Below are 21,244 nucleotides of genomic sequence, written 5' to 3' on the forward strand. Positions count from 1 at the left end.
CTGCTCTCATTGACTTTAATGTTAAAAAAAGTGTTAAAAAGCTTAAAATTTTAAAAAGTATAAATAGTAGAAAAAAAGTTGAAGAAGTCCCATCATTAGCTGAAAGAGCTGAACATTTGAAAAGTTGAATGGTTTAAATAGGTGAAAGTATGCAGAAGTTACAGAGAGCCAAAAAAGCGTCGGAATAATAAAATTAAAGTAAAAATAAAAATTAAAAAAACAAAGAAAATGCATTTCCTGCAGAAAATGCGTTGGAATGCTGAACAGCTGAATTGCTAAAAGCTAAACTGGTTGAATAAGCTTAAATCTGTAAGAAGAAGTTGAAGTAGTGAAAATAGTTGAAAAAGCGGAAATCGTTTTAATAAGTATGAATTTCATTAAAAAGTTAAAAGTTTATGCTAAACTGAACTGTTTGCTTTAAAGGTTGAATAATGACAAATATGTTAGAACATTGTGAGGTCTGAGTAGATTTTCTAACTGATAATGACTCACATATGCAGAAATATGAAACAAATTAATACTGTAATACTGTTAAAGATGAAAGTTGAAAAGGCTGAAAGAAGAAATATTTTTATTATTATCAGTATATATACACTGCATAGAACGAAAAAGCATCAATCCAGCTGAGATGAGATGTGAAATATATTAGGTGAAAAGAATGGGGCTGAACAAGAAGAAAGAGAGGAAAGAGAGAGGGGAGAAAGAGAGAAGAAAGGAGAGCAGGAGAGAAGAGACGAGAAGAGAGAGAAGAGAGGAGAGATAGAGAAAAAAGAGAGAGAGAGGAAAGAGAGAGAGAGGAAAAGAAAGATCAACTTTGACTAAAATAGACTAAAAAGAAGCTGAAAGTTTATAGACTTTGTATTATTATCAGCCATATCCATTGCATTAGAACAAACAAGCATGACCCTAAAGAGCTGAGAGGTGGATATATTGCCTGAAAAGAAACGGGCTATATACATGGATGAAATCACAAATGACCCTGGAGGGAGAGACAGAAGAAGGAAGGAGGGAGGCATAGAGATAGAGAGGGAGACAAGAGGAGAGGGATACAGACAGAGGGAGGGAGGGAGACACAGACAGATAAGGAGACAGACAGACAGACAGACAGCAGAAGTGGACGCATAAAATGATATAGACTGATGATCATAGTTAGTCTGTTAGTTGACTCCTACAGCAAGTCTGGAGTAATCAGTAGACTGTCTGTGAAAGGGTTGTCATGGTTACTAAGGGCCTGGGCAATGTTTATAAACATCTCTTTGATCTGATAAATGACACCCCTGCTCTTAATATGTCTCCTGTAGTACCACGCGCACTTCAGACACTGAGAGCAGAAGAAATATTTTCATTATTATCAGATATATACTGCATAGAACGAAAAAGCATCAATCTAGCTGAGATGAGATGTGAAATATATTAGGTGAAAAGAATGGGGCTGAACAAGAAGAAAGAGAGGAAAGAGAGAGGGAGAGAAAGAAGAAAGGAGAGCAGAAGAGAAGAGATGAGAAGGAGAAAGTGTGGTGTGTGTCTGTGAGCGGCGTGTGTGTGTGTGTGTGTGTGTGTGGGGTGTGTTTGTGTGTGTGTGTGTGTGTGTAAGGGTGTGTGTGTGTGTGTTTTGAGTGTGTGTGTGTGTGTGTGTGTGTGTGTGTGTGTTTGTGTGTGTGTTTGCATGTGTGTGTGTCTGTGTGTGTGTGTGTGTGTGTGTGTTTATGTGTCTGTTTGTGTGTGTGTGTGTGTATATGTGTGTGTGTGTGTGTGTGTTTGCGTGTGTGCATGTGTGTGTTTGCAAAATAAAACATGAATAGCTGAATTGCTAAAGCTAAACTGGATGAATAGCTTAAAACCGTAAAAATAAGTTGAAGTAGTGAGAGTAGTTGAAAAGTCAAATAACACCTTAGCCAGGGACACACTGATTGATATGCCACAGTGGGATTTGAACCGGGGCCCCCCACACCCTAGCCATGTGCCATAACCACTGCGCCATCTTCAGAACAGACAAACATTGTTCCTTTAGTATTTATAAAGCATCTCTTTGATCATTAATCCCCACACCTGATTAGTGAGAGACAGTGTGAGAGAACCCTTCAAACAATCCTTAATAAATCCACAACAGTACATGCTATCGAAACAGCGACTTGACCGTTAGAGACACAAGGCCTTTGTGAACGTATCGGTATAAAATTTATATGGATAATGCAAAAAATGTGGGCATATCAGCAATTTTAAAAAGTGGTTCGTTCAGTGCCTTTCGCTGGGAAATATCCAGGGTTTTTAACATTGAAACCAATGGAGAACGATTGGACATCTTGTCATTTGGAAGCTCGCAAGCAGCCAAAAGTATAAAAGACGTATCACAAAACTGAGCAGATTTTCTGAAACTAGACAAAAATACCTACGTTTTGATGTATAAATTGTGTATGACAAGTAGATATTGTGGGCGTGAGAGCAGTTTACAGACAAGGAACTAAGATAATTTTTTCCGAAGCTTCACCCTCTAGCTGTGATGTCATCCACTCTAGCAAGCGCAATACACACCCTGTTTAATCGATAAAATTTCCTGAAATAATCACTAAACTTAAACAGCTTTTTCACAAAAACTGTAAAATATATCAAAACACTGAGCACACCCCGAATACCTGAATATTTTGTGAACATTTTAAATTTTGAATCACGTCTGTAGGTGGAAGAATGTAGGAGGAGATACATTTTGAAGCAGAAGAGGATTTGAAGGCTTTGAAGCCTGCTCTCATTGACTTTAATGTTAAAAAAAAGTGTTAAAAAGCTTAAAATTTTAAAAAGTATAAATAGTAGAAAAAAAGTTGAAGAAGTCCCATCATTAGCTGAAAGAGCTGAACATTTGAAAAGTTGAATGGTTTAAATAGGTGAAAGTATGCAGAAGTTACAGAGAGCCAAAAAACGTACGGAAGAGGGAATAAAAAAATAAAGAAAATAAACAATAGTGGAAGCTGAAAGCATTCCCAATAATAACTAGAAAATGCATTTCCTGCAGAAAATGCGTGGGAATGCTGAACAGCTGAATTGCTAAAGCTAAACTGGTTGAATAGCTTAAATCTGTAAGAAGAAGTTGAAGTAGTCAAAATAGTTGAAAAAGCCGAAATCGTTTTAATTAAAGTATGAATTTCATTAAAAAGTTAAAACTTTATGCTAAACTGAACTGTTTGCTTTAAATGTTGGATAATGACAAAATGTGTAGAACATTGTGAGGTGTGAGTAGATTTTCTAACTGATAATGACTCACATATGCAGAAATATGAAACAAATTAATACTGTAATACTGTTAAAGATGAAAGTTGAAAAGGCTGAAAGAAGAAATATTTTTATTATTATCAGATATAATCACTGCATAGAACGAAAAAGCATCAATCTAGCTGAGATGAGATGTGAAATATATTAGGTGAAAAAACTGGGGCTAAACAAGAAGAAAGAGAGGAAAGAGACAAGGAGAGAAAGAGAGAAGAAAGAAGAGCAGGAGAGAAGAGAAGAGAGAGGAGAGAAAGAGAATAAAGAGAGGAGAGAAAGAATAAAGAGGAGAGAGAGAGGAAAGAGGAAAGAGAGGAGAGAAAAAAGAGAGGAAAGATAGAAAAAATTAGAAAGAGAGCAACTTTGACTAAAATTGACTAAAAAGGCTTAAAGTTTGACTGTCTGTGAAAGGGTTGTCATGGCTACTAAGTGTCTGTGACGTGTTTATAAACATGCTTTGTGTATGTGTGTCTGTGTATGTCTGCATGTGTGTGTGTGTCTGTGTGTGCTTGCGTGTGTGTGTTTGTGTGTCTCTGTGTGTGTCTTTGTGTGTGCGTTGTGTGTGTGTGTAGGTGTGTGTCTGTCTGTGTGTGCTTGCGTGTGTGTGTGTGTCTGTGTGTGCTTGCGTGTGTGTGTGTGTCTGTGTGTGTGTTTGTGTTTTTGTGTCTCTGTGTGTCTTTGTGTGTGCGTGTGTGTGTGTGTGTAGGTGTGTGTCTGTCTGTCTGTGTGTGTGTGTGTGTGTGTATAGGTGTGTGTCTGTGTGTGTGTGTGTAGGTGTGTGTCTGTGTGTGTGTGTCTGTCTTTGTGTGTGTGTATCTGTGTGTGTCTGTCTGTCTGTGTGTGTGTGTATCTATGTGTGTGTCTGTGCGTGTGTGTGTGTATAGGTGTGTGTCTGTGTGTGTGTGTAGGTGTGTGTCTGTCTGTGTGTGTGTGTGTCTGTCTGTGTGTGTGTGTATCTGTGTGTGTCTGTCTGTCTGTGTTTGTGTGTGTATCTATGTGTGTGTCTGTGTCTCTGTGTGTGTATAGGTGTGTGTCTGTGTGTGTGTGTGTGTAGGTGTGTGTCTGTCTGTGTGTGCTTGCGTGTGTGTGTGTATCTGTGTGTGCTTGTGTGTGTGTGTCTGTGTGTCTGTCTGTGTGTGTGTTTGTGTGTCTGTGTCTCTGTGTGTCTTTGTGTGTGTGTGTGTGTGTGTGTGTGTAGGTGTGTGTCTGTCTGTGTGTGTGTGTGTGTGTCTGTGCGTGTGTGTGTGTATAGGTGTGTGTCTGTGTGTGTGTGTGTGTAGGTGTGTGTCTGTCTGTCTGTCTGTGTGTGTGTATCTGTGTGTGTCTGTCTGTCTGTGTGTGTGTGTGTATCTGTGTGTGTCTGTCTGTCTGTGTGTGTGTGTGTATCTGTGTGTGTGTCTGTGCGTGTGTGTGTGTATAGGTGTGTGTCTGTGTGTGTGTGTCTTCGCGTGTGTGTGTGTGTATAGGTGTGTGTCTCTGTGTGTCTTTGTGTGTGTGTCTGCTAAACTGGATGAATAGCTTAAATACGTAAGAATAAGTTGAAGTAGCGAGAGTGGTTGAAAAAGTACAACAACATCCTACACTGGGACACATTGATTGATGTACCACAGCAGGATTCGAACCCTGGTCCTCCACACCAAAGTCCTGCAGCATAACCACTGGGCTATCTTTGGATGAGGCAAGCAGTGGTCCTTCTTTATTTATAAAGCCTCCCTTTGATCATTAATCGCCACACCTAATGAGTGAGAGACAGTGTGAGAGAACCCTTCAAACAAGCCTTAATAAATCCACAACAGTAAAAAGATAATGCTTATGATGTCATCCCATAAAGCAAAAAGGTGGTAAAATTTCCCGCAAATGATCATAAAGCAACAAAATAAAAGGTATCAAACTGAAAAAGCGGATAATGAATATTTTGTGAATTTTATTTTAAAGTTTGTTTGATAGGTGAAAATATGAAGAACTGAAAGAATTTTAAGAGTGGAATTTTAAGGAGTTGAGTCTGCATTCATAATCGAATTAAATAATTAAGATGAAGAGATCCATCATTAAGAAGTGAACATTTAAAGTTAAGATAGTTCATCCGGTGGAAATATACGAGATTGAAAGCGAAAACTCTTCATGTTCCGCATTGAATGCTGAATAAAGCTGAATTGCTAAAATAAAGCTGGTTGAATAAATCAAAATAAAGTTAGTAGTGAGAATAGTTAAGTGAAATCATTAAAGAGTTCAAATTGGCCTTAAAGCGGATTGGCTAAAGTTGAAATGACAAATATGTAGAACGGTATTAGGGTCTTTAGCTGAAACTGAAGAATAAGGTTAAACTGACAGAAGGACAGAAGAATTGAGGGACAGAAGAAGAGAGAAGAACAGAGGGATAGAAAGAGGACAGAAGAAGCGAGAGGGACAGAGGAAAGAGACAGAGGCGAGAACAGAAGAGGAAGGACAGAGAAAAGAAGCGAGGGAGGGACAGAAGGGGAAAAGGACAGAAGCGAGGGGACAGAGAGGAGACGGAAGAGGAAAGAAGGAGGACAGAGAAGAAGAAGGGACAGAAGAGGAAAGAGAGGGACAGAAAGAGTAAAGAGAACAGAGAGCGAGAGGACAGAAAGAGGAAAGAAGAAAGAGGAAAGAAAGAAGAGGACAGAAAGAGGAAAGAAGAGGACAGAAAGACGACAGAGGAAAGAGAGCGAGAGGACAGAAAGAGGAAAGAGAAAAGAGAGCGAGAGGACAGAAAGAGGAAAGAGAACAGAGAGCGAGAGGACAGAAAGAGGAAAGAGAACAGAGAGCGAGAGGACAGAAAGTGGAAAGAAGAAAGTGGAAAGAAGAAAGAGGAAAGAAGAAAGAGGACAGAGGACAGAGATGAAAGACAACAGAGAGCAAGACGATAGAAAGAGGAAAGAGAACAGAAAGAGGACATAAAGAGGAAAGAGGAAAGAGAACAGAGAGCGAGAGGACAGAAAGAGGACAGAAAGAGGAAAGAAAGTGAGAGGACAGAAAGAGGAAAGAGGACAGAAAGAGGACAGAAAGAGGAAAGACAACAGAGAACAGAGAGGAAACAGAACAGAGAGCGAGACGATAGAAAGAGGAAAGAAGATAGAAAGAAGAAAGAGAACAGAAAGAAGAAAGAGGACAGAAAGAGGAAAGACAAAAGAGGACAGAAAGAGAGCAGAGGACAGACAGACAGACAGAGACCAGGACTGAGATCAGGACAGAGACCAGAGGACAGACAGACAGACAGACAGACCAGAACAAGAGATAGAACAGAGAAGACAGACAGACAGAAGTGGAAGGCAACAGATCTAGACTACTGTTCATATTACTGCCTGTAGTATCTGTATAGACTGCCTGTAGTATCTGTATAGACTACTGTTCATATTACTGCCTGTAGTATCTGGGTGTGTCTGTGAAAGTGTTGTCATGGTAACGAATGGCCAGTGGATATGTTTATAAACATGCTTTGATGTCTGTAATCAAGTTGATGAGCAACACCTGCTGAATCTGTCAGCTGTGCTGTGCTTCAGCTATTCAGAGTCCCTGAGAGCGAGCTCTCAAACAAAGCCTCACAGTGGCAAAACGATAACGGCTATCAGTCAAATGACGTGATCCTGAGCACCACAAGGACTTTGTGAACGTATCGGTATAAAATTTATATGGATAAACGTAAAAATGTGGTCGTATCAGCGATTTCAAAAAGTGGTTCGTTCAGTGTTTCGCTGGGAAATATCCACAAGTTTTAACATTGGAGCAAATGGAGATAGATTTGGACATCTTGTCATTTGGAAGGTCAACCAGCCAAAAGTAAAAGGCGTATCACAAAACTGAGCAGATTTTCTGAAACTAGACAAAAATACCTACGTTTTGATGTATAAATTGTGTATCACAAGTAGAAAATGTGGGCGTGAGAGCAATTTAAGCAGCAGGGACAAAGATATTTTTTTAAGGCTCTGCGCTCTAGCTATGATGTCATCCACTCTAAGCAGCGCAATACACACCCTGTTTAATCGATAAAATTTCCTGAAAAGATCACTAAACTTAAACACCTTTTTCACAAAAACTGTAAAAGATATCAAACTGAAAAGATACGTTTGGATAGCTGAATATTTTGTGAACATTTTAAAGTTTGTTTGGCGTCTGTAGGTGAAAGTATGAAGGAGCTGAATCTTTTGGGAGCAGAAGAAGATTTTAAGGAGTTGAAGGCTCCTCTCATTGACTTTAATGTTAAAAAAAGTGTTAAAAAGCTGAATATTTTAAAAAGTATAAATAGTAGAAAAAAAGTTGAAGAAGTCCCATCATTAGCTGAAAGAGCTGAACATTTGAAAAGTGGAATGGTTTAAATAGGTGAAAGTATGCAGAAGTTACGGAGAGCCAAAAAACGTACGGAATAATAAAACTAAGAATAACTAGAAAATGCATTTCCTGCAGAAAATGCGTGGGAATGCTGAATTGCTAAAGCTAACTGGATGAATAGCTTAAATCTGTAAGAAGAAGTTGAAATAGTGAGAATAGTTGAAAAAGTGGAAATCGTTAAAAAGTTCAAAGTTGACGCTAAACTGAATTGTTGGCTATAAAAGTTGAAAAATGACAAAATATGTAGAACATTGTGAGGTCTTTAGCTGAAGTTGAAGAATAGTTGAAAAAGTGGAAATCGTTTTAAGAAGTATGAATTTCATTAAACAGCTAAAAGTTTACGCTAAACTGAACTGTTTGCTTTAAAGGTTGAATAATGACAAAATGTGTAGAACATTGTGAGGTCTGAGTAGATTTTCTAACAGATAATGACTCACATATGCAGAAATATGAAACAAATTGTATGAAAAATCTTAAAGCTCAAATGCATTGCACTGCACTGCTGAAACATCTGGCAAATTTCAGAGTTGGAAGCTAAACTGCATTACCTACATAAGTGAAGAGCTTGTTAGAAAAGCTGGAAGAAATATTTTTATTATTATCAGATATAGAAACAGCATAAATCTAGCTGAGATGAGATGTGAAATATATTAGGTGAAAAGAATGGGGCTTAACAAGAAGAAAGAGAGGAAAGAGAGAAGGAGAGAGAGAGGAAAAAGAGGAGAGGAAAAAGAGAGGAAAGATAGAAACATTGAGGAAGAGAGCAACTTTGACTAAAATTGATTAAAAAGGCTGAAAGTTTAAAGACTTTGTATTATTATCAGCCATATCCATTGTGTAGAACAAACAAGCATGACCCTAAAGAGCTGAGAGGTGGATATATTGCCTGAAAAGAAACATATATAACATAATATACATGGATGAAATCACAAATCACAAATGACCCTGGAGGGAGAGACAGAAGGAGGAAGGGAGAGAGGGAGTGAGAGAGAGGAAGGGAGGCAGAGAGAGAGAGAGGAGTGATGGAAGGAGAGAGAGATTGAGAAGGATGGAGGGAGGGAGAGACAGAGGGAGGGAGAGAAGGAAGGGGGAAGACTGAAGGAAGGAAGGAGGGGAACAGAAGAGGGAGGAAGACAGAGAAAAGAGAAAGAAGGAGGGAGGGAGGCATAGAGAAAGAGAGTGAGACAGGAGGGAGTGAGAGAGAGGAAGGGAGGGAGAGAGAGAGAGACAGAGAAGGAGTGATGGAAGGAGAGAGAGATTGAGAAGGATGGAGGGAGGGAGAGACAGAGGGAGGGAGAGACAGACAGATAAGGAGATAGACAGACAGACAAACAGACAGACAGAAGTGGAACGCAAATGATATAGCCTGATGATCATAGTTAGTCTAGTTAGTTGACTCCTACAGCAAGCCTGGAGTAATCAGTAGACTGTCTGTGAAAGGGTTGTCATGGTTACTAAGGGCCTGGGGGCCATGTTTATAAACATCTCTTTGATCTGTTCACGACCGCACCTGCTCTTAATGTCTCCTGTAGCCCACCGCAGCACTTCAGACACTGAGAGCAAGCTCTCAAACAAAGCCTCAGACTGCCCAAACTATTACTGCTATCGGTCAAATGACGTCATCCTGAGCACCACAAGGCCTTTGTGCACGTAATGGTATAAAATTTATATGGATAAACATAAAAATGTGGTCATATCAGCGATTTAAAAAAGTGGTTCGCTGTGCGTTTCGCTGGGAAATGCAAAGAAAGTTATACAGGAGAGTGAATGACGGGAGTTGTGTTACTCTTGTCGTTTGGAAGCTCAACCAGCCAAAAGTAAAAGGCGTATCACAACACTGAGCAGATTTTCTGATACTAGACAAAAATACCTACGTTTTGATGTATGAATTGTGTATGACAAGTAGATATTGAGGGCGAGAGAGCAGTTTTTAGAGAAGGAACTAAGATAATTTTTTCGAAGCTTCACACTCTGGATGATGACATCATCACTCTAAGCAGCGCAATACACACTCTGTTTAATCGATAAAATTTCCTGAAATGATCACTAAACTTAAAAAGCTTTTTCACAAAAACTGTAAAAGATATCAAACTGAAAATATACGTTTGGATAGCTGAATATTTTGTGAACATTTTAAAGTTTGTTGTAGGTTCTGTAGGTGAAAGTATGAAGGAGCTGAATCTTTTGGGAGCGGAAGAAGATTTTAAGGAGTTGAAGGCCTCTCATTGACTTTAATGTTAAAAAAAGTGTTAAAAAGCTGAATATTTTAAAAAGTATAAATAGTAGAAAAAAGTTGAAGAAGTCCCATCATTAGCTGAAAGAGCTGAACATTTGAAAAGTGGAATGGTTTAAATAGGTGAAAGTATGCAGAAGTTACGGAGAGCCAAAAACGTACGGAATAATAATAAAACTAAGAATAATAAAAAACGAATAACAATAGGTGGAATGAAATAGAACAGCATTCCCCAACTAGAAAATGCATTTCCGCGCGGGAAAATGCGGGGAATGCTGAATAGCTGAATTGCTAAAGCTAACTGGATGAATAGCTTAAATCCGTAAGAAGAAGTTGAAGTAGTGAAAATAGTTGAAAAAGCGGAAATCGGTTTAATAAGTATGAATTTCATTAAAAAGTTTATGCTAAACTGAACTGTTTGCTTTAAAGGTTGAATAATGACAAAATATGTAGAACATTGTGAGGTCTGAGTAGATTTTCTAACTGATAATGACTCACATATGCAGAAATATGAAACAAATTAATACTGTAATACTGTTAAAGATGAAAGTTGAAAAGGCTGAAAGAAGAAATATTTTCATTATTATCAGATATATACACTGCATAGAACGAAAAAGCATCAATCTTGCTGGATGTCAAATATATTAGGTGAAAAGAATGGCTCTGAACAAGAAGAAAAGAGAAAGAAAAGGAGAGAAAGAGAGAAGAAAGGAGAGCAGAAGAGAAGAGAGAGGAGAGAAAGAGAATAAAGAGAGGAGAGAGAGAGGAAAGAGAGGAGAGGAAAAGAAAGACAGCAACTTTGACTAAAATTGACTAAAAAGGACTTTGTATTATTATCAGCCATATCCATTGCGTAGAACAAACAAGCATGACCCTAAAGAGCTGAGAGGTGGATATATTGCCTGAAAAGAAACAGGCTATATACATGGATGAAATCACAAATGACCCTGGAGGGAGGGAGGGAGAGACAGAAGAAGGAAGGGAGAGAGGGAGTGAAGGAGAGGAAGGGAGGGAGAGAGAGACAGACAGAGAAGGAGTGATGGAAGGAGAGAGAGATTGAGAAGGATGGAGGGAGGGAGAGACAGAGGGAGGGAGAGACAGATGGAGGGAGACTAAAGGAAGGAAGGAGGGGAACAGAGGAGGGAGGAAGACAGAGAAAAGAAAGAGTGGGAGGAAGGCATAGAGAAAGAGAGGGAGACAGGAGGGAGGGAGATAGACAGATAAGGAGACAGAGACAGACAGACAGACAGACAGACAGAAGTGGAACGCAAATGATATAGCCTGATGATCATAGTTAGTCTAGTTAGTTGACTCCTACAGCAAGCCTGGAGTAATCAGTAGACTGTCTGTGAAAGGGTTGTCATGGTTACTAAGGGCCTGGCCATGTTTATAAACATCTCTTTGATCTGATAACGATCGCATGATCGTGGGTCTGTGTGTGTGTCGGTCTGTGTGTATGTGTGTGGCTATGTGCGTGTGTGTGTAGGTGTGTGTGTGTATCTGTGTGTGTGTGTGTGTGTGTGTGGGGAGTGTGTTTGTGTGTGTGTGTGTGTTTGTGGGGGGGTGTGTGTGTGTGTGTGTTTTTGAGTAGTGTGTGTGTGTGTGTGTTTGTGTGTGTGTGTTTGCATGTGTGTGTTTGCATGTGTGTCTGTGTGTTTCTTTGTGTGTGTATGTTTGTGTGTGTGTGTTTATGTGTCTGCTTGTGTGTCTGTGTGTGTGTATATGCGTGTGTGTGTGTGTGTTTGCGTGTGTGCATGTGTGTGAGTTTGCAAAATAAAACATGAATAGCTGAATTGCTAAAGCTAAACTGGATGAATAGCTTAAAACCGTAAAATAAGTTGAAGTACTGAGAGTAGTTGAAAAGTCAAATAACACCTTGGCCAGGGACACACTGATTGATATGCCACAGTGGGATTTGAACCCGGGCCCCCCACACCCTAGCCATGTGCCATAACCACTGCGCCATCTTCAGAACATACAAACAATGTTCCTTCAGTATTTATAAAGCCTCTCTTTGATCATCAATCCCCACACCTGATTAGTGAGAGACAGTGTGGGAGAACCCTTCAAACAAGCCTAAATAAATCCACAACAGTACATGCTATTGAAACAGCGACTTGACCTTTAGAGACACACGGCCTTTGTGAACGTATCGGTATAAAATTTATATGGATAAACCTAAAAATGTGGTCATATCAGCGATTTCAAAAAGTGGTTCGTTCAGTGTTTCGCTGGTAAATATCCACGAGTTGTAACATTGGCGCCAATGGAGAAAGAAATTGACCTCTTGTCATTTGGAAGCTCAACCAGCCAAAAGTAAAAGGCGTATCACAAAACTGAGCAGATTTTCTGAAACTAGACAAAAATACCTACGTTTTGATGTATAGATTGTGTATGAGAAGTAGATATTGTGGGCGAGAGAGCAATTTGAGGAGAAGGGACAAAGATAATTTTTTTGAAGCTTCACCCTCTGAGCGATGACATCATCACTCTAACCAGCCACACACACACACTCTGTTTAATCGATAATATTTCCTGAAATGATCACTAAACTTAAACACCTTTTTCACAAAAACTGTAAAAGATATCAAACTGAAAAGATACGTTTGGATAGCTGAATATTTTGTGAACATTTTAAAGTTTGTTTGGCGTCTGTAGGTGAAAGTATGAAGGAGCTGAATCTTTTGGGAGCGGAAGAAGATTTTAAGAAGTTGAAGGCGCCTCTCATTGACTTTAATGTTAAAAAAAAGTGTTAAAAAGCTGAATATTTTAAAAAGTATAAATAGTAGAAAAAAAGTTGAAGAAGTCCCATCATTAGCTGAAAGAGCTGAACATTTGAAAAGTGGAATGGTTTAAATAGGTGAAAGTATGCAGAAGTTACGAAGAGCCAAAAAACGTACGGAATAATAAAATGAAAAAGAACTAGAAAATGCATTTCCTGCAGAAAATGCGTGGGAATGCTGAATTGCTGAATTGCTAAAGCTAACTGGATGAATAGCTTAAATCTGTAAGAAGAAGTTGAAATAGTGAGAATAGTTGAAAAAGTGGAAATCGTTAAAAAGTTCAAAGTTGACGCTAAACTGAATTGTTGGCTATAAAAGTTGAAAAATGACAAAATATGTAGAACATTGTGAGGTCTTTAGCTGAAGTTGAAGAATAGTTGAAAAAGTGGAAATCGTTTTAAAAAGTATGAATTTCATTAAACAGCTAAAAGTTGACGCTAAACTGAACTGTTTGCTTTAAAGGTTGAATAATGACAAAATGTGTAGAACATTGTGAGGTCTGAGTAGATTTTCTAACAGATAATGACTCACATATGCAGAAATATGAAACAAATTGTATGAAAAATCTTAAAGCTCAAATGCATTGCACTGCACTGCTGAAACATCTGGCAAATATCAGAGTTGGAAGCTAAACTGCATTACCTACATAAGTGAAGAGCTTGTTAGAAAAGCTGGAAGAAACATTTTTATTATTATCAGATATAGAAACAGCATAAATCTAGCTGAGATGTGAAATATATTAGGTGAAAAGAATGGGGCTTAACAAGAAGAAAGAGAGGAAAGAGAGAAGGAGAGAGAGAGGAAAAAGAGGAGAGGAAAAAGAGAGGAAAGATAGAAACATTGAGGAAGAGAGCAACTTTGACTAAAATTGATTAAAAAGGCTGAAAGTTTAAAGACTTTGTATTATTATCAGCCATATCCATTGTGTAGAACAAACAAGCATGACCCTAAAGAGCTGAGAGGTGGATATATTGCCTGAAAAGAAACATATATAACATAATATACATGGATGAAATCACAAATCACAAATGACCCTGGAGGGAGAGACAGAAGGAGGAAGGGAGAGAGGGAGTGAGAGAGAGGAAGGGAGGCAGAGAGAGAGAGAGGAGTGATGGAAGGAGAGAGAGATTGAGAAGGATGGAGGGAGGGAGAGACAGAGGGAGGGGAGAGAAGGAAGGGGAAGACTGAAGGAAGGAAGGAGGGGAACAGAAGAGGGAGGAAGACAGAGAAAAGAGAAAGAAGGAGGGAGGGAGGCATAGAGAAAGAGAGTGAGACAGGAGGGAGTGAGAGAGAGGAAGGGAGGGAGAGAGAGAGAGACAGAGAAGGAGTGATGGAAGGAGAGAGAGATTGAGAAGGATGGAGGGAGGGAGAGACAGAGGGAGGGAGAGACAGACAGATAAGGAGACAGACAGACAGACAAACAGACAGACAGAAGTGGAACGCAAATGATATAGACTGATGATCATAGTTAGTCTAGTTAGTTGACTCCTACAGCAAGCCTGGAGTAATCAGTAGACTGTCTGTGAAAGGGTTGTCATGAGTTACTAAGGGCCTGGGGCCATGTTTATAAACATCTCTTTGATCTGTTCACGACCGCACCTGCTCTTAATGTCTCCTGTAGCCCACCGCAGCACTTCAGACACTGAGAGCAAGCTCTCAAACAAAGCCTCAGACTGCCCAAACTATTACTGCTATCGGTCAAATGATCGTCATCCTGAGCAACCACAAGGCCTTTGTGCACGTGAATGGTATAAAAATTTATATGGATAAACATAAAAATGTGGTCATATCAGCGATTTAAAAAGTGGTTCGCTGCGCAAGGCTTCGTTGGGAAATGCAAAGAAAGTTATACAGGAGAGTGAATGAACGGAGTTGGGGCACTTTGTCGCTTGGAAGCTCAACCAGCCAAAAGTAAAAGGCGTATCACAACACTGAGCAGATTTTCTGAAACTAGACAAAAATAACCTGCCTTTGATGTATAAATTGTGTATGACAAGTAGATATTGTGGGGCTAGAGCAATTTGAGGAGAAGGGACTAAGATAATTTTTTGAAGCTTCACCCTCTGAGCGATGACATCATCACTCTAACCAGCCACACACACACTCTGTTTAATCGATAATATTTCCTGAAAAGATCACTAAACTTAAACACCTTTTCACAAAAACTGTAAAAGATATCAAACTGAAAAGATACGCTTGATAGCTGAATATTTTGTGAACATTTTAAAGTTTGTTTTACGCCTGTAGGTGAAAGTATGAAGGAGCTGAATCTTTGGGAGCGGAAGAAGATTTTAAGGAGTTGAAGGCGCCTCTCATTGACTTTAATGTTAAAAAAAGTGTTAAAAAGCTGAATATTTTAAAAAGTATAAATAGTAGAAAAAAAGTTGAAGAAGTCCCATCATTAGCTGAAAGAGCTGAACATTTGAAAAGTGGAATGGTTTAAATAGGTGAAAGTATGCAGAAGTTACGGAGAGCCAAAAAACGTACGGAATAATAATAAAAACTAGAAAATGCATTTCCTGCAGAAAATGCGTGGGAATGCTGAATAGCTGAATTGCTAAAGCTAACTGGATGAATAGCTTAAATCCGTAAGAAGAAGATGAAGTAGTGAAAATAGTTGAAAAAGTAGGAATGGTTTTTAAATTTCATATCATACTACCACTAATGTACAAAATATGTGGAATAATTTAAGTTTTTTTGAAAAGCTTATGTTATAGCTAAACTGGATTGCTGGTTAAAATGTGTAAGAAAAAGGTGAAGTTGTCAGACAGACAGATGGACGGACGGAGAGAGGAAAGAGGAAAGAGATAGGACAGAGAAAGAGGCCAGATAACAGAGAAAGAGAACAGAAAAAGAAAGAAGACAGTGAAGAGGACAGAGAACAGAAAGAGGAAAGAGAACAGAGGACATGAAGAGGAAAGAGGACAGAAAGAAGAAAGAGGATAGAAAGAGGAAAGAGGACAGAAAGAAGAAAGAGGATAGAAAGAGGAAAGAAGAAAGAGGAAAGAGGATAAAGAGGAAGAGGAAAGAAGAAAAAAGAGGAAAAAGAAAGGAAGAAAGAGGACAGAAAGAAGAAAGAGGACAGAGAGGAACGAAGAGGAAAGGAAGAGGAAAGAGAACAGAGGACAGAAAGAGGAAAGAGAAAAGAGAGCGAGAGGACAGAAAGAGAACAGAGGACAGAAAGAGGAAAGAAGACAGAAAGAGGAAAGAAGAAAGAGGACAGAAAGAGGAAAGAAGAAAGAGGACAGAAAGAAGAAAGAGGAAAGAAGAAAGAGGACAGAAGACAGAAAGAGGAAAGAAGAAAGAGGACAGAAAGAGGAAAGAGAACAGAGAGCGAGAGGACAGAAAGAGGAAAGAAAGAAGAAAGAGGACAGAAAGAGGAAAGAAGAAAGAGGAAAGAAGATGACAGAAAGGAAAGAGAACAGAGAGCGAGAGGATAGAAAGGAAAGAAGAAAGAGAACAGAAAGAGGAAAGAAGACAGAAAGAAAGAGGACAGAAAGAAGAAAGAGGACAGAAAGAGGGAAGAAGAAAGAGGAAAGAGGACAGGGAGCGAGAGGACAGAAAGAAGAAAAAGGACAGAAAGAGGGAAGAAGAAAGAGGACAGAAAGAGGAAAGAGGACAGGGAGCGAGAGGACAGAAAGAGGGAAGAAGAAAGAGGACAGAAAGAGGACAGGGAGCGAGAGGACAGAAAGAGGGAAGAAGAAAGAGGACAGAAAGAGGAAAGAGGACAAGGAGCGAGAGGACAGAAAGAGGAAAGAGGAAAGAAAGAAGAAAGAGGACAGAGGGAAGAATAAAGAGGGAAGAAAGAGTACAGAAAGAGGAAAGAGGACAGGGAGCAAGAGGACAGAAAGAAGAAAGAGGACAGAAAGAGGGAAGAAGAAAGAGGAAAGAGGACAGGGAGCGAGAGGACAGAAAGAGGGAAGAAGAAAGAGGACAGAAAGAGGAAAGAGGACAGGGAGCGAGAGGACAGAAAGAGGAAAGAGGAAAGAAAGAAGACAGAGGACAGAGGGAAGAATAAAGAGGGAAGAAAGAGGACAGAAAGAGGAAAGAGAACAGAGAGCAAGAGAACAGAAAGAGGAAAGAAGAAAGGACAGAAAGAGGACAGAAAGAAGAAAGAAGAAAGAGGACAGAGAGGAACGAAGAGGTAAGGAAGAGGAAAGAGAACAGAGGACAGAAAGAGGAAAGAGAAAAGAGAGCGAGAGGACAGAAAGAGAACAGAGGACAGAAAGAGGAAAGAAGACAGAAAGAGGAAAGAAGAAAGAGGACAGAAAGAGGATGGACAGACAGAGGAAGACAAGAGTGACAGAAGGCCAAAGAGACTACTGTTCATGTTACTGCCTGTAGTATCTGCATAGACTACTGTTCATATTACTGCCTGTAGTATCTGTATAGACTACTGTTCATATTACTGCCTGTAGTATCTGGGTGTGTGTCTGTGAAAGTGTTGTCATGGTAACCATGGCCTGGGAATGTTTACTTGCTTTGATGTCTGTAATCAAGCTAACGAGCCTGTCACCTGCTGAATCTGTCAGCTGTGCTGTGCTGCAGCTATTCAGAGTCCCTGAGAGCGAGCTCCCAAACAAAGCCTCACTGTGGCAACACCATAACTGCTATCAGTCAAATGACGTGATCCTGAGCATCACAAGGCCTTTGTGAACGTATCGGTATAAAATTTATATGGATAAACGTAAAAATGTGGTCATATCAGCGACTTCCAAAAGTGGTTCGTTCAGTGTTTCGCTGGGAAATATCTAGGAGTTTGATCATTGAAGCCAATGGAGAACGATATGAATGACACTTTTATTTGGAAGCTCAACCAGCCAAAAGTAAAGGCTGTATCACAAAACTGAGCAGATTTTCTGAAACTAGACAAAAATACCTACGTTTTGATGTATAAATTGTGTATGACAAGTAGATATTGTGGCGGAGAGCAATTTGAGGAGAAGGGACAAAGATAATTTTTTGAAGCTTCACCCTCTGAGCGATGACATCATCACTCTAACCACGCCAACACACACACTGTTTAATCGATAATATTTCCTGAAAAGATCACTAAACTTAAACACCTTTTTCACAAAACTGTAAAAGATATCAAACGAAAAAGATAACGTTTGGATAGCTGAATATTTTGTGAACATTTTAAAGTTTGTTTGGCGTCTGTAGGTGAAAGTATGAAGGAGCTGAATCTTTTGGGAGCGGAAGAAGATTTTAAGGAGTTGAAGGCGCCTCTCATTGACTTTAATGTTAAAAAAAAGTGTTAAAAAGCTGAATATTTTAAAAAGTATAAATAGTAGAAAGAAAGTTGAAGAGGTCCCATCATTAGCTGAAAGAGCTGAACATTTGAAAAGTGGAATGGTTTAAATAGGTGAAAGTATGCAGAAGTTACGGAGAGCCAAAAAACGTACAGAATAATAATAAAACTAAGAATAATAAAAAAACGAATAACAATAGATAGAACAGCATTCCCCCAACTAAGATTAATAAAAAAACGAATAACAATAGGTGGAATGCTGTAGAACAGCATTCCCCCAATAAATAAAGAACAGGATAACAATAGTTGGAATGCTGTTGAACAGCATTCCCACTAATAAAAAAACGAACAATAGGTAGAACAGCATTCCCCCAATAAATAAAGAACAGGATAACAATAGTTGGAATGCTGTTGAACAGCATTCCCACTAATAAAAAAACGAATAACAATAGGTGGAATGCTGTAGAACAGCATTCCCCCAATTATATGTCGATGCTATGTTTTTGAAACTCTCATGCCAATAAAGCCCCTTTGGATTTGAGAGAGAGCGAGAGCGCGAGAGCGAGAGATGAACTAAAGTGTATGATACGAAAACTTTCTTTGATCATGAAGCCGGTTGTTAGTGTGCAGTTCTCTGGTTTATCAGTCAAGTGTCTGAACTACACTGTAGACTGGATTCTCTACTCTACTACGGAGTGACTGCTGACTCATTATGAACGGGCCCAGAACGGGTTGAATGCGCATCGACAGGTCGGCATTAAATACTTCTCGATAATGAAATGATGTTCAATGGTTTTTAGCTGTGGCGGCGGCGGCGGCTGCTGCTACAACAGAACGTTTCCAGCGGAAACACTGGTACAATTACAGCTTTCCTTCTCCTGTTTAACAAAATATTCTGCTGTACAAAAAACAACAACCTGTCTTGTAGAGGGGCCCTGTGTCAATATCTAGTTTTAAGACTCGTATTGTGCTCACGTGTTGCACTTTCCTAAATGTATCTGTGTTAAGGTAAATTACCAGAAACTGACGTATAAGAAAACCTAGAACCAGGCAGTATTCCAGCTAAAGCTCATTGGTGCTCAAAACTAAATGTGACGCTGCATGCGTGTCTGCTGTGTGCGCTGTACTTGAAGGTGACAGGATACAGAATGCAAAAAATGCAGGGGGCTCATTTTTGCCCCAGGGCCTCCCAAGGGGGTTAATCTGGTATGAGCAATTATTAACAAGGCTGCGATGAATGGAGACATTATGAAGTTTTTCAGTTTTAAGCTTTGTAGTCTAATCTGTTTTCTAGGTGTTGAACAGTAAAAGTTTATAGGACACATTAGTCTGCATTCGATCACTTTCATTGAATTCAATTTTCCATGACACTTATGGAGGGTATACTCTCACGCAGCCAAGAAAAGAGCGTACTTGAAGGCAGAGGGATGTAGATCCTCTTCTCCAGCCGTCTTCTCAGAGCCTCATCGATGTCCCATGGGAAGTTGGTGGCAGCCAACACCATCACCATCTTTGATGGATCATCGTTTTCCGATGCTCCACCGACACCTACACATAACAGTCCCAATAAGTGAAAAATCCTAGAGAATGGAATGAATTGGGTTTTTTTTGCAGTTAAAACATACAGTATATCTAGAATGCTGGGAAATAGGCTATACCACAGAAAACTACAGTAATGCTAGCTTGTTGAAACCATTTTAGAGAGTGAATATAAAGATAATTGTTATCGCCAGTGTACAAAAACATCTCATAGGCATCATACCATCCATCTGCACCAGCAGCTCTGCCTTGACTCTCCGGCTGGCCTCATGTTCCTCTGAAGTCCCTCTGCGGCTGCACATGGAGTCAATTTCATCAATGAAGATCGTAGTGGGAGCGTAAAAACGTGCCTGAGCAAGACCACAATATATCATCAGTATACAAGTATATTACAGTAAGTATCACTGTCCGAACTAATTCAAATTAGGTATGCACAATTTATTGTAAACTAATCATGATCTACAAATTCACATCCAAATTTAAAAAGGTGTATTAGGCCATTTTTTACCACTAAAGGCAAAAAGATCAACAAAAAAACAACTTGACATCCCGTCAACTTATAAAGTCATGGCTACGACGTCAAATTTGCTACCTAACAAGAGTAAGTCCAATTCTACTCTCCTGTCAGCTATGGTTTTATCCATAAACTCTGAAAAAAATCTGAGAAAAATATCTTGAGTTATCAGCTTTCTAGATACTTTGCTTTCTTCACCAGCCACCGGTTTACTTCAGCTCTTTGCCATTTCATGCTAAGCAGGCAGTGTACATTTGACTTCTCTTAGCTTGTTTGCTGGAAACTGGGATTTGATTTGCGCCAGGAGCCTAAGCCATACAGTATACTGTATGTGAGCGAGAAAACCAACAGTGAGCTAAAAGAGGCCATTAGTTGCACAGAGAGTGGCCCTCTCACTTTTCATAATCATTTGATTAAAAAGGTTGATATCAAAAATGTCAGGTGTGATACTGAGGGTGATCAGGCAGCCTACTCAAATAAAATGCTCCCTAACTAACTAACTAATTTGGAACAATGTTCGAGCGATTCTTGGGCAGAGACGGATGGGATTTGTGGCCGAGATGACAGAAGTAACCAACGGAGGCATCGGGTGTCACAGCATCGCGCCGGAAAAAGGGCGAAAATGACTAGGGCTGGGGGTAAACGATTATTTATTAAACGTTTAATCGGGCGATTATTTTAGCGATTAGTCGACCAATCTAACGACTAATTGGACGATTATTTTTCTGTTGCTCGATTAATTTGAAGTATTCCCATACCTTCGATGATTTAGGGCGTTTTCACACATGAAAGTCCGAACCAAGGTCCGTACCAAGGTTCATGTTTTTGTTACATTGTATACATTTGATCCGGTAAGTTTTGGTTTCACACTGCAGTTTTGCAAGCGCACTACAGATCTATATGTGACAAAACTACGTCCTGCCATCATCACATACTGCGTCTCCAGATACTTATAACTGATTGGTTTGTTGACGGCTTCCCCGTCCTCTCGTCTCCTCTCTCTGGGTCCGAGTTTAGGCTATTCAACTGACCGCTGCGGCTCATTTTGTTTTGTTGTGAAAAGCAAGACACGGGAACTTTCTTTCTGGAGCATTTATTCAGAGACAAACTGAAACCTACACTGTACATTTACTACCACTTAACAAATAAACTGCTGATGTATTCTCTGCTCTGTTAGCTGTTCTCTCTCTCTCTCTCTCTCTCTCTCTCTCTCTCTCTCTCTCTCTCTCTCTCTCTCTCTCTCTCTCTCTCTCTCTCTCTCTCTCTCTCTCTCTCTCTCTCTCTCTCTCTCTCTCTCTCTCTCTCTCTCTCTCTCTCTC

General features: G+C 39.6%; 1 protein-coding gene across 1 annotated transcript; it reads right to left on the reverse strand.

Moving 5' to 3' along the window:
• Positions 1 to 19,211: 19,211 nt before the first annotated feature.
• Positions 19,212 to 19,791, reverse strand: LOC120555277 (katanin p60 ATPase-containing subunit A1-like). Its single transcript, XM_039793950.1, has 2 exons — positions 19,635 to 19,791; positions 19,212 to 19,420 (listed from the first exon to the last, which is right to left on the reverse strand). Exons 1-2 carry the CDS (start codon positions 19,783 to 19,785, stop codon positions 19,227 to 19,229), a joined length of 345 nt encoding a protein of 114 aa, XP_039649884.1. The 5' UTR covers positions 19,786 to 19,791; the 3' UTR covers positions 19,212 to 19,226.
• Between the last annotated feature and the right edge of the window lie 1,453 nt (positions 19,792 to 21,244).

This window comes from Perca fluviatilis, unplaced genomic scaffold, assembly GCF_010015445.1.
Source record: "Perca fluviatilis unplaced genomic scaffold, GENO_Pfluv_1.0 PFLUV_unplaced_scaf_6, whole genome shotgun sequence".
Classification (NCBI taxonomy): Eukaryota; Metazoa; Chordata; class Actinopteri; order Perciformes; family Percidae; genus Perca; species Perca fluviatilis.